Source organism: Leucoraja erinacea, chromosome 7 (assembly GCF_028641065.1).
Source record: "Leucoraja erinacea ecotype New England chromosome 7, Leri_hhj_1, whole genome shotgun sequence".
Taxonomy (NCBI): domain Eukaryota; kingdom Metazoa; phylum Chordata; class Chondrichthyes; order Rajiformes; family Rajidae; genus Leucoraja; species Leucoraja erinaceus.
In genome coordinates this window covers 77,246,539-77,259,179 of record NC_073383.1, presented here as the reverse complement: position 1 = coordinate 77,259,179, position 12,641 = coordinate 77,246,539, and the positions used below count along the sequence as shown (strand labels likewise).

General features: G+C 48.9%; 1 protein-coding gene across 2 annotated transcripts in view; it reads left to right on the top strand.

The window, feature by feature from the left end:
• adcy5 (adenylate cyclase 5) overlaps positions 1-12,641 on the top strand; it is a 255,344-nt gene that overhangs the window by 129,204 nt on the left and 113,499 nt on the right. For both annotated transcript variants that reach the window (XM_055638793.1, XM_055638792.1), the window contains exon 2: positions 10,959-11,108. In XM_055638793.1, coding sequence (XP_055494768.1) covers positions 10,959-11,108 — 150 coding nt within the window. The remainder of the gene's footprint in view (positions 1-10,958; positions 11,109-12,641) is intronic.

The following is a 12,641-nucleotide window of genomic DNA, read 5'->3' as shown; positions in this document are numbered from 1 at the left end:
TCAGCCCATCAAGCCTACTCTGCCATTCAATCATGTCTGATCTATCTCTCTCTCTCTCCTAAACCCATTCTCCTGCCTTCTCTCCATAACCCTGACACACATACTAATCAAGAATCTATCTATCTCTGCTTTAACAATATCCATTGACTTGGCCTCCACAGCCTTCTGTGGCAAAGAATTCCACAGATTCACCACCCTCTGACTAAAGAAATTCCTTCTCACCGCCTTCCCAAAGGGACGTCCTTTAATTCTGAGGCCCAGTGCCGTCTAACGCTGATCGTATGTTAACCCAAAGAATTGACTCCTTTAAGAAGGGAACGGTTTTCAGTTTTAATTGGTGGCGTTGGTTCAGTCTCATTAGCCAAGGGCATTAATCAGTTCTCCCTGTGGGGTTTCTCGTTTAATCACAGACTATGTAACGAGGACTTAAGTCTATTTCACAATGTGGTGGACCCAATTTGTCCAGGCAGGGGGCCTGTTTTGAAGGTCGGAATTAATGGCCTTTTCACTTTCTCCATTGGCCCATTGACCAATACAGAGCTGGAGCCACAAGCACACGGCGACCACAAGCATTCCCCCACTCAACCTCCTTGACACTGAGGCTGATGTACGGCCAATGTTCAATCTGGGCCATAAATCAAAAGTGTGCGTGAAGGTTCCTGGCGACATCTGACTGCTATGTGGGCGGCACGGTGGCGCAGCGGTAGAGTTGCTGCCTTACAGCGCAAAGAGATGCGGGTTCCACCCTGACCACCACGGGTGCCTGTCTGTGTGGAGTTTGTACGTTCTCCCCGTGACCAGCGTGGGTTTTCCCCGGGACCTTCAGTTCCCTCCCACACTCCAAATAACGTGCAGGTTTGTAGGCCAATTGGCTTGGTGTAAGTAAATTGCCCCTATAGTACGTAGGAAAGTATTACTGTGTGGGGATCGCTGGTCGGCGTGGACTCGGTGGGCCGAAGGGCCTGTTTCCACGCTCAAATATAAATTATATGAACTCAAATATAAATTAAGCTACATATTTCCAACAATAGAAGTACGCAAGTCCCTGCTGGTATTTATGAAAAGAGGCACTTGCTTTTATGTATCGCCCTTCAAGACCTCCAAGGTACATTATAAACAATTAATTACTGTGGTAGCATGGTAACTAAAGTACTAGGTCAGTCAGTACCTGCAGAGAGAGAGAGACGCAGTTAACGTCTCAAATCGATCACCAGCGGCATGAATATTGATTTCTCTAACTTCAAGTAACCCTTGCTTTCCCTCTCTCTCCATCCCTCCCCCTTCCTAGTTCTCCGACCAGTCCGACTTACAAGGTTAATTCCCGGGATGGCGGGACTGGCATATGCTGAGAGAATCAAGCAGCTGGGCTTGTATACTCTGGAGTTTAGAAGGATGAGAGGGTATCTTACAATACAATACAATACAATACAATTTATTTGTCATTTGAACCTCGTTGACGTCCAAATGAAATGTTGTTTCTGCAGTCATACACACATGAAAAAAAGACCCAAGACACAACACAATTTACACAGACATCCATCACAGCGCATCTCCTCCTCGCTGTGATGGAAGGCAAAAACTTATCCCTCCCCTGCACTCCCCTCTCCCCCCCGATGTCAGTCAAAGCCCCCGGCGGGCGATGGCAATTGTCCCGCGGCCATTAAAGCCACGCCGGGTGATGCAAGGCCACGCTCCGGGTCTTGTTCGTTGTAGTCCCCGGCGTGCGCTAGCAAAGTCCCGAGGCCATTCCAAGCCGCGCGGGGCGATGATGTAAGGCCCCGCTCCAGGTAATCTTCAACCCCGCAACTCGGGCGGGATAAGTCGCCGTTGCGGATGCCCCGAAAAGCGGTCTCCCAGCAGGGACCCGCGGGCTCCCGGTGTTCCTGTCTGCCAGACCTGCGGTTAGAGCCTCCGAATCGCCGGAGGTCGGGTCACAGCAGCGCGCCACCACCGCTCCACCCGCTCCGGACTCGGCCAGCTCCGCGATGGTGAGTAGGTCCGCAGCTCCGCGACTGGAGCCCCAGGTTGTTCCTGCTGGAGGCCGCTGCATGTTGCAGTCCCAACGACAACGGAGACCCGACAAGGAAAAGGTCGGGTCTCCCGTGCAGGGGAAAGATTTTAAAGTTTCCCCCCCACCCCCCGCCCCCCACACACATACCTCGTCAAAAAATAAAATAAAAACTACATTAAAACGAGACAGAAAATAATAAAAAGACAAACGTACTGCAGAGGCCGCTGCGACGTGAGTCGCGCCGCCCACCGGAATCTTATTGAAACATATAAGATTATTAAGGGTTTGGACACGCTGGAGGCAGGAAACATGTTCCCGATGTTGGGGGAGTCAAGAACCAGGGGCCACAGTTTAAGAATAAGGGGTAAGCCATTTAGAACGGAGACGAGGAAACACATTTTCTCACAGAGAGTTGTGAGTGTGGAATTCTCTGCCTCACAGGGCGGTGGAGGCCGGTTCTCTGGATGGATATTTTCACGAGAGAGCTGGATAGGGCTCTTAAAGATAGCGGAGTCAGGGGATATGGGGAGAAGGCAGGAACGGGGTACTGATTGGGGATGATCAGCCGTGATCACATTGAGTGGCAGTGCTGGCTCGAAGGGCCGAATGGCCTACTCCTGCACCTATTGTCTGTTGTCTATTGACTGTCTCCCTGAGTACACTTTATCTCTGTAGGCCTCGTTGCCAGGGGAATGGAGGGATATGTTTTATGTGCAGGCAGGTCAGAGTTGGTCGGCAATATGTTCGGCACAGACATTGTGGGCCGAAGAACCTGTTCCTGTGCTGTAATGCTCGTTGTTCTGTGATAAAAACGGCATTCAGGAAAACTGGAACAGAAAAGGAATTCCTGTCATGTTCATATAAAATACCCCACATGTTTATTCCAGTTGTTTACTTCAGTTTAGATTAATTTAGAGATACAGAGTGGAAACAGGCCCTTTGGCCCACCGTATCCACTCCAACCAGCTACACCCTGTACACTGACACTATCCTACCCACTCGGGACCATTTACAATTAGACCAAGCCAATTAACCTACGTCTTTGGAGTGTGGGAGGAAACCAGGGCACCTGGAGAAAACCCGCTCAGTCGCAGGGAGAACGTACAAAGTCCGACAGACAGCACCCGTAGTCAGGATGGATAAATAATTGATCTCCTGTGATTCACCAGTTCTCCTTGACCTGAGGTGTTGTTAGCTCGGCCTCTTTCTTCACCGATTCTGCCTGACCCGCTGAGTATTTCAGGCAGTTTATGTTGTTATATCAGATTTACAGAAACTGCAAAGATCTGAGATGCTTAATCTATTTCTCTGTCTTTTTCTCGCTCCACAGATGCTGCCTGACCTAACGAGCATTTCAAGCAATTGGTGTTGATAATTCAGAATTACGGCAGCATTTATATTTTGAAGTGTGGTCCAACGGTATAATATTGGAACATGAAAGCAAGTATGTACAAAGCAGCCAACAGCTATGCGATGGTGATCAGGTAATCAGGCTCCTGATGTTTCATTTGTTTTGTTTAGTTTAGTTTAGACAAACAGCGGGGAATCAGGCCGTTCGGCCCACCGAGTCCATGGTGACCAGCGATCCCCGCACACTAACACTATCCCACACACACAAGGGACAAGTTACAATTTTACCAAAGCCAATTAACCTAAAAACCCGTACGTCTTTGGAGTGAGGGAGGAAGCCGGAGCACCCGGAGAAAACCCACGCGGTCAGGGGGAGTACGTACAAACTCCGCACAGTCAGCATCCAGTCAGCAATGTATTCTTGTATTCACTGGAATTTAGAAGGGTGAGAGGGCATCTTATACTTAAGGGGTTGGGCAGGCTAGATGCAGGAAAAATGTTCCCCATGTTGGGGGGAGTCCAGAACCAGTTTAAGAATAAGAGGTCGGCCATTTAGGACTGAGATGAGGAAACACTTTTTCACCCAGAGAGTTGTGAATCTGTGGAATTATCTGCCACAGAAGGCAGTGGAGGCCAATTCACTGGATGTTTTCAAAAGAGAGTTAGATTTGGCTCTTTGGGCTAATGGAAACATAAACATAGAAAATAGGTGCGGTAGTAGGTCATTCGGCCCTTCGAGCCTGCACATCCCAGGAATCAGGACATCCCAGGAATCAGTCTGGTGATCACAAGGGATGGGGGGGGCAGAACGGGGCTGATTTTGGATTTCTCCCATATATCACAACCATATATGGGGGGAAAAGGCCAGCAGGAACGGCCGGCAACTTTTTTTGGATGATTGTCCCATGACTCATATCCAATGGCGGTGCATATGGCTATCGAATTTATTTTTAAATGGCAATACTGCCTGCACTCACTTTCTACACCGCTCTACTGTTTTGGAGTAAAGAATTAGGTAATTTACCCCACTTCTGTCCCTTAATTCTGCATGTCATGAGGCTTGCCGCCATTTATTTACGCCGTCACATCACTCTGTCTATCCCTCTCAGCTGAGACTAAACTAATGCAAGCACAGACAATAAGACTAACTATATAACTTTCTCTGTAACTTAGTTGTTGAAACCCAGGAAATGGATGGGGGTAGCTCGACCATGCAGAATGGGGATGGAGGCCGCACAGTGGCACGTTTGGGTAGAATTGCTGCCTCACATGCGCCAGAGACCCGGGTTCGATCCTGACAACAGTCAGCTGAGCAGAACGATGGATGACACAACAGAGATTCAGTCTGAGAGAAGGGAATGAGGGGCCCGAAACCGTTGCCTATTTCCTTCGCTCCATAGATTGCTGCTGCACACCCGCTGAGTTTTCTCCAGTCATTTTCAGTGTACCTTAGAGATTTAGCCACGTCAGGTTTTGTTCAAGAAAGAACTGTGATGCTGGAAAAATCAAAGCTGAACAAAAATGCTGGAGAAACTCAGTGGGTGAGACAGCATGTATGGTGAGAAGGAATAGGCGACTTTTCGGGTCGAGACCTTTCTTCAGACTGATGTCGAGGGAGGGGGAGCGGGAAAAAGAAAGGAAGAGGCGGAGACAGTAGGCTTGTGGGAGAGCTGGGATGGGGGAGGGGAAGGAGGGAGAAAGCAAGGACTACCTTAATTAGAGGTCAATGTTCATACCGCTGGGGTGTAAACTGCCCAAGCGAAATATGAGGCGCTGCTCCTCCCAATTTACGGTGGTCCTCACTCTGGCCATGGAGGAGGCCCAGGACAGAAAGGTCGGATTCAGAATGGGAGGGGGGGTTGAAGTGCTGAGCCACTGGGAGATCAGGTTGGTTAGTGCGAACTGAGCGGAGGTGCTGGGCAAAGCGATCGCCAAGCCTGCGCTTGGCCTCGCCGGTGTAGCGCAGTTGACACCTGGAACGGCGGATGCAGTAGAATTTAGCCATGTCAACGTTGATGAAACAGGCGTGAAACGAAGATGTGGGGCTGCATCAACATCAGCCTGGGGGCGGGCCATTTCACCGGCCGTCATAAATCCATCCCAGAGTGAGTCGCTACTTGTGCGGCAGTGAACTTTAGGGAATGTTTGCCCAGGGCCCCTAATTGCTAACAGCTGTGATGCAGTTCGCTGGAGTTTATGAGTTTGTTTAAGTCGGTCAACGGAGCAAAAGCACCAACGCTCAGTCTGACTAAACCTACCTGATCATCGGTTTAGCCGGATGCTAAACACTTTAACCTCCCATTCCCACACTGACCTTTCTGGCCTGGGCCTCCTCCACTGTCAGAGTGAGGTCCAGCACAAATTGGAGGAACAGCACCTTATATTTCGCTTGGGCACCTTACACCCCAGCGGTATGAACATTGACTTCAAGTAAACCTTCAAGTAAACCTCTTTCTCCATCCCTCCCCCATCCGAGTTCTCCGACCAGTCCGACTGTCCTCCTGATTAAATTTTATCTTTATATGCTTCGTTGTCAGCCTCCCCGAGCTAACAATGATCTATGCTACATTTTCCTTGGATCTCTCCTTTTCACACCTTACCCGTCCATATCTCTGTGTCTCCCGTCTGAAGAAGGGTTTTGGCCCGAAACGTTGCCTATTTCCTTCGCTCCATAGATGCCGCTGCACCCACTGAGTTTCTCCAGCTTTTTTGTGTAACTCTCTGTGTCTCCCGCTCCCCTGACTCTCGGTCTGAAGAAGGGTCTCGACCCGAAATGTCACCCGTTCCTTCTCTCCAGAGATGCTGCCCGACCCGCTGGGTTAAGGGCCTGTCCCACGATGGGAGTTCACCCAAGAGCTCTCCAGAGTTTAAAAAAAATCAAAACTCGTGATATTCTACGAATTCCTATGACCTTCCACGTGTGCGTTCACGAGCTCCTACGAGTAAAAATGAACAATTTTTTTAATCACGAGTATTTTTTTACTCGTGACGTTTTTTCAACACTGGAAAAAATGTCCACAAGTAAAAAAATTATTTAAAAACTTTTTACTTTGTACTCGTAGGAGCTCGTGAACATACTCGTAGGAGTCGTAGTAGAAGGAAAAGGAAACTTCGCTCGGTACCCACTGAGTTTCTCCAGCATTTTTGTGTACCTTCGATTTTCCAGCATCTGCAGTTCCCTCTTAAACACCGAACAATTAAATCCTTACTTATTTTAGCTTTGCAGCCATATTTAGTTCTCCCTGTGACCACCTGGGTTTTCTCCGGGTGCTCCGGTTTCCTCCCACATGTCAAAGACGTGCAGGTTTGCAGGTTTGTAAGCTTCTGCGAATTGTTGTCAGTGAGTGGGACATAGAACTAGTGTGCGGGTGATCATTGGTCGGCATGGACTCAGTGTGCCGAAGGGCCTGTATTCACGCTGTATCTCTCAACTCAACTAAACTACAAAGTAATCCAATGATTTTACAGTGTCCCACATTCAGAATTAAGCTACTTAAAACAGTACAGCACAAGAACAGGCAGTTCCACTCAACTCAACTCAACTAATGCAACAACACAACAAGCAGAAGTACGATGAACAGGCAGGGAATGGAGGGATAGAGACCATGGAGGTAGCACAGTGGCGCAGTTGGTAGAGCTGCCGTCTCACAGCGCCGGAGGACCCAGGTTCGATCCTGACCTCGGGTGCCGTCTGTGTGGAGTTTGCACGTTCTCCCTGTGAGCGCTTCTGAAGAAATGGGAGAAAGCCCACGCAGGTTGCGGGGGAAGAACGTACAAACTCCGTACAGACAGCACCCGTAGTCAGGATCGACCCCGGATCTCTGGCGCTGTGAGGCGACAACTCTACCGCTGCGCCGCCATGCCGTCCCGACTTAGCACGGGAATGTACTTTCCATAAAATAAAATAAATGCATAATTACTGTTGTGTCTTCATTACAGGATGCTCTATAGTTCAGAGTGGAGCAGAGGTGCCTCATAACGCCTCCACTTATCACCGCCTTGGATTAGTTTCTGTGGGGATGTGATGAGAGGAATCTTCGAACCAAAGAGGAAAAAGTGCTGAGAACTTGTATCCTTCAGAACATTTCTAAATGTTTTTAACCCGATAGTAAAGCCATATGCCATCTTCTTTTAATAGCTTTCACGTATTCTCTCTCGTAATTGATTGCTTTAATATTTCTGGGTTGCTAATTGCATCAGTGTTGTCAAATCCTGATATGTTAGTGCCTAGCACTGAGTGAATGGTGGTTTCATCACCAAACATCATTCCATCTATAATTGGAGCTGAGGTAAGTTCCCACCTGGATTTATACCTATTTCTCTGCTCCCCCTCCACCTTTCCCTTCCCCTCTCCCCTTCCCTACACCCCTTCCCCTCCCCCTCCCAGCTTCGCCTCCGCTTCCCCCTCTTATTTCCCTCCCCCTCTCCCTTTCTCTCTCCTTCCCCTCCCCCCCTTCCCTCCCCTCTCCTCCTTACCCTCCCCCTTTCCTCCTCCTCCCACTTCCCTTCCCCTCCCAACTCCTCCCCCTTCCCCTTATTTATCTCCTCCCCCTTCCCTACCCCCCCTTCCCCCTTCCCCTCCCAACTTACTCTCCCCTTTCTCCTCCTTTTCTCCCCCCCTCCACCCACATTCCTTCCTCCGGCTTCACAATTCACAACTCTTCAATCCATTTATCTCACACTTCCTGTCCTTTCATATCTGGCCTTTGTCCAACCATCTGTCTATCAAACCACCCCCTGTGATCACCTCTTACCTGCTACGTTTGGTCCCTACTCTCCTCTCTCCACGCTCCCCACTTTTCTACCACCCTCTCCCCCCCTCACAATCAGTCTGAAGAACGGCCCCGATCCAAGACATCACGCCTCCATCTTCTCCAGGGATGCTGAGTTACTCCAGCACTTTGTGTCTTTTTTTGGTGGTAAGTTTGCTTGCTCCGAACTGTGTAGACGAGGGGACACCATTTGTTGAGTTTGCGCTACTGTTGTCTATTTTTTCTTTTAATGAACTTTTTAAAGTCATAGAGTGATGCAGTGTGGTAACAGCCTCTTCAGCCCAACATTCCCACACCGGCCAACATTTTCCAGCTACACTAGTCCCACCTGCCTGCGTTTGGTCCTTATCCCTCCAAACCTGTCCTGTCCATGTACCTGTCTAACTGTTTCTTAAACGTTGGGATAGTCCCAGCCTCAACTCTTTCCACTGCCAGCTCATTCCATACACCCCACCACCCTTTGCCTGAAAAAGTCACCCCTCAGATTTCTATTCCTTTTCTTTGTTGTTTATGATAGGTTTTACAGAGTGACTGACATGTTTACATATCTGTTGTCCTGCTGCAAGTAAGAATTTCTTTGTTCCTTTTCGGGACAAATGACAATAAAACGCTCTTGGCTTTTAAGAAGTGTCCGACGAAACATACCAGAAGCACGATCTCAAGAGCCAGACTGCAGAAACTGTGAGTCTGTGCTCTAACTCTGGACCAGAGCCATAGTTGGGAAACATTATGATCATTTTCCTAAAATTATTTCTGCTGAAAAGAATTAGGAACTATGTGTAAAATGGAAGCACATGTTTGTGTGTGTATAGTGGAGGTCACGGCTAAGAATATATTATGTCGTAAGTTGTGCAGAATTCCAGAACCTCCCTGTCTCCAAGCTCCAGAACTCAGTTTAGCTTAGTTCAGAGATACAGCTCGGATACAGGCCCTTCTGCCCCACCAGATCCGTGCCGACCAGCGATCCCCGCACGCTAACGTTATCCTGCATGCACTAGGGACAATTTACCAAACCAATAAACCGGTACATCTTTGGAACTGGAAGGAAACCGGAGCACATAAAAACATAGAAACATAGAAATAGGTGCAGGAGCAGGCCATTCGGCCCTTCGAGCCAACACCGCCATTCAATATGATCATGGCTGATCATCCAACTCAGTATCCCGTACCTGCCTTCTCTCCATACCCCCGATCCCTTTAGCCACAAGGGCCACATCTAACTTCCTCTTAAATATAGCCAATTAACTGGCCTCAACTACCCTCTGTGGCAGAGAGTTCCAGAGGTTCACCACTCTCTGTGTAAAAAATGTTTTTCTCATCTCGGTCTTAAAGGATTTCCCCCTTATCCTTAAGCTGTGACCCCTTGTCCTGGACTTCCCCAACATCGGGAGCAATCTTCCTGCATCTAGCCTGTCCAACCCCTTAAGAATTTTGTAAGTTTCTATAAGATCCCCTCTCAATCTCCTAAATTCTAGAGAGTATAAACCAAGTCTATCCAGTCTTTCTTCATAAGAAAGTCCTGACATCCCAGGAATCAGTCTCTTTCTCTGCCTTCTCTGCACTCCATCTATGGCAATAATGTCCTTCCTCAGATTTGGAGACCAAAACTGTACGCAATACTCCAGGTGTGGTCTCACCAAGACCCTGTACAACTGCAGTAGAACCTCCCTGCTCCTATACTCAAATCCTTTTGCTATGAAAGTCCTGACAACACGCACACCTCCAGATTGAGGGACAGTTTCTTCCCAGCTGTTATCAGGCAACCAAAACCATCCTATCAACAACTAGAGAGCAGTCCTGAACTAATACCTACTTCAGACTATCTTTAACCGGACTACACTGCATATAATCTTGCACAAAACATTCTTCCACGTTTTTTCCTTTGTCATGGATCTGTACGCTGTGAACGGCTCGATTGTAACCACGTGTAGTCTTTTCGCTGACTGGTTAGCACGCAACAAAGGCGTACCTCAGTGCTCGCGTCAATAAACTAAACTGAACTGCACTCAAAGTGAACCTACATGTGCAAAAGGAGCGAGTTTTGCCTCTAGTACTTTATAGTGAGCTGAGTTTGTGGATCGGAAAACGGCTGTTCCCAGTTCAGTCGTGGAGACTTGATGTGTAATGGCCCTGTCCCACGGTACGAGTTCATTCCAAGAGCTCTCCCGAGGTTAAAAAAAAATCAAACTCGTGGTAAGCACGCAGAATGAACGTAGCGGGTACGTCGGAATTCGTGGACGTCTCTTAGCGCTAACGGCAGGTAATCGGGAAGACTCGCTAACGGCAAGTAAGCATGGGAAGACTCGTGAAGATTTTTCAAAATGATGAAAAATGTCCACGAGAGCCCTGAGTACCGACGAGTGGCCATTACCGTAAATCTCCAAGTTCGAATCAGGGCAAACCCGGGAGAACTCTTGGAATGAACTCGTACCGTGGGGCATGGGTTTTTAGAAAGAACTGCAGATGCTGGTTTAAATCGAAGGCAGGCCACAAAATGCTGGAGTAACCCAGCGGGACAGGCAGCATCTCTGGAGAAAAGGAATGGGTGATGTTTCGCCCTTAAGGGTCTCAACCCGAAACGTCACCCATTCCTTCTCTGCAGAGATGCTGCCTGTCCCGCTGAGTTACCCCAGCATTTTTGTGTCTAGCTTTGTCGTGGCAACCTCATGCTGAGTCAGTCCGTTTCCTGGATGTGCATCTTCCACCACGGCCCGGCCCGGCCCGGCCAAGCTGACCCCTACAGCCTTTGGAGGTTGCGCTCTACGTGTGAGTAGTGAGCGGCGGTGGGGATCGGTTGTAACGTGCGATTGTTCTTCCTCTCCCAGTTGGTGTCTAACGTGCTGATCTTCTCCTGCACCAACATCGTTGGCGTCTGCACCCACTACCCGGCCGAGGTGTCGCAGCGGCAGGCCTTTCAGGAGACGAGGGAGTGCATCCAGGCCCGGCTGCACTCGCAGAAGGAGAACCAACAGCAGGTGAGAGACGGGAGGCCGCCACAGGCCAGCGCCCCCTGCAGGTGCAACACGGCGTAGCTGGGACATGTAGGTCGGCGTGGGCAAGTTGGGCCGAACACACAGTGATACAGCGTGGAAACAGGCCAACTTGCCCACACCGACCAACATGTCCCCTCTTTAGTCCACCTGCCTGCGTTTGAGAGAGTGGTCCATGTCTTTACTCAAAGAGGTGGTCCCAGCCTGTGTGGAATAGACATTCCAGTGATTAGGTGCAGGTGTAGCCATTCGGCCCTTCGTTTTTATCATTTCAAAAATAAATGGCTGATAGTCATATCCCGGATGGGATGGGAATGGAGGGTTAGGGTCTGACTCCCGCAGGTATACTGGCCTCAACTACCCTCTGTGGCAGAGAGTTCCAGTGTTCGGCACTGTGGACTAGAAGGGTCTTCTCATCTCGGTTTTTTTAAAAGATTGCCCCCTTATCCTTAAGCTGGTTGTCCTGGACTTCCCCCAGCTACATCTTAGTCATCCACCTGTCCAACCCCTAAGAATTTTGGCCCAATCCCCTCCAATCTTCTAAATGTACCTGTTTCTAAAATGTTAGGGTAGTCCCAGCCTCAACTACCTCCTCCAGCAGCTCATTCCATACACCCATCACCCTTTGTGTGAAAAAGTTACCCCTCAGATTCCTATTAAATCTTTTCCCCTCCACTTTAAACCTATGTCCTCTGGTCCTTCGATTCGCCCACTGTGTGTGGCCAAGAGACTGTGCATCTACCTGATCTATGCATCTAATCTAGAGACTGTGCCTCTACAAGATCACCCCTTATCCTCCTGCACTCCAAGGAATAGAGTCCCAGCCTCCTCAAGCTCTGGCTGTAGCTCAGACCCTCTAGTCCTGGCAACATCGTCGTAAAGGATCCAACGTTCAGGCAACACACCTGGACAGGTACACGGACAGGTACAAGGACAGGAAGGGTTTAGTGGGTTATGGCCAGATTTAGGGGGCACAGTTCATAAGAGATAGGAGCAGAATTAGGCCATTCGCAAGTTAGCCACGGACTGTGCGCTGTCTGATCCAAGGACCTTATGGGCGTGGGACCATGCTGCTTGGCCCACTGTTAACATGCATCTAGTGAAGAGACGGGCGACTGCCTGCAGTTAGAAGTTGAAAGACATTGGTAATCTGAGCAACCTGGGTGTCCTTGTACACAAATCAATGATCGTTCACATGCGTGTTCCACCAGCAATTAGAAAGGCAAAAGGCATGTTGCTCTTTATTACATGAGGATTTGAATACAAACGGAGAAATGTCTTGCTCCAATTATAAAGAGCCCTGTAGAGTCCGCGGCTGGGATATAAGAATACTTGCCATAGAAGAGGAGCTCTGAAGATTCACTGGACTGTATGCTCTAGAATTTAGAAGAATTAAATGTGAGAGAGTCATACAGCATGAAAACAGGCCCTTCGGCCCAACTTTCCCACCCTGACCAACAGGATTGAGGGGGGATCTTATAGAAACTTACAAAATTCTTAAGGGGTTGGACAGGCTAG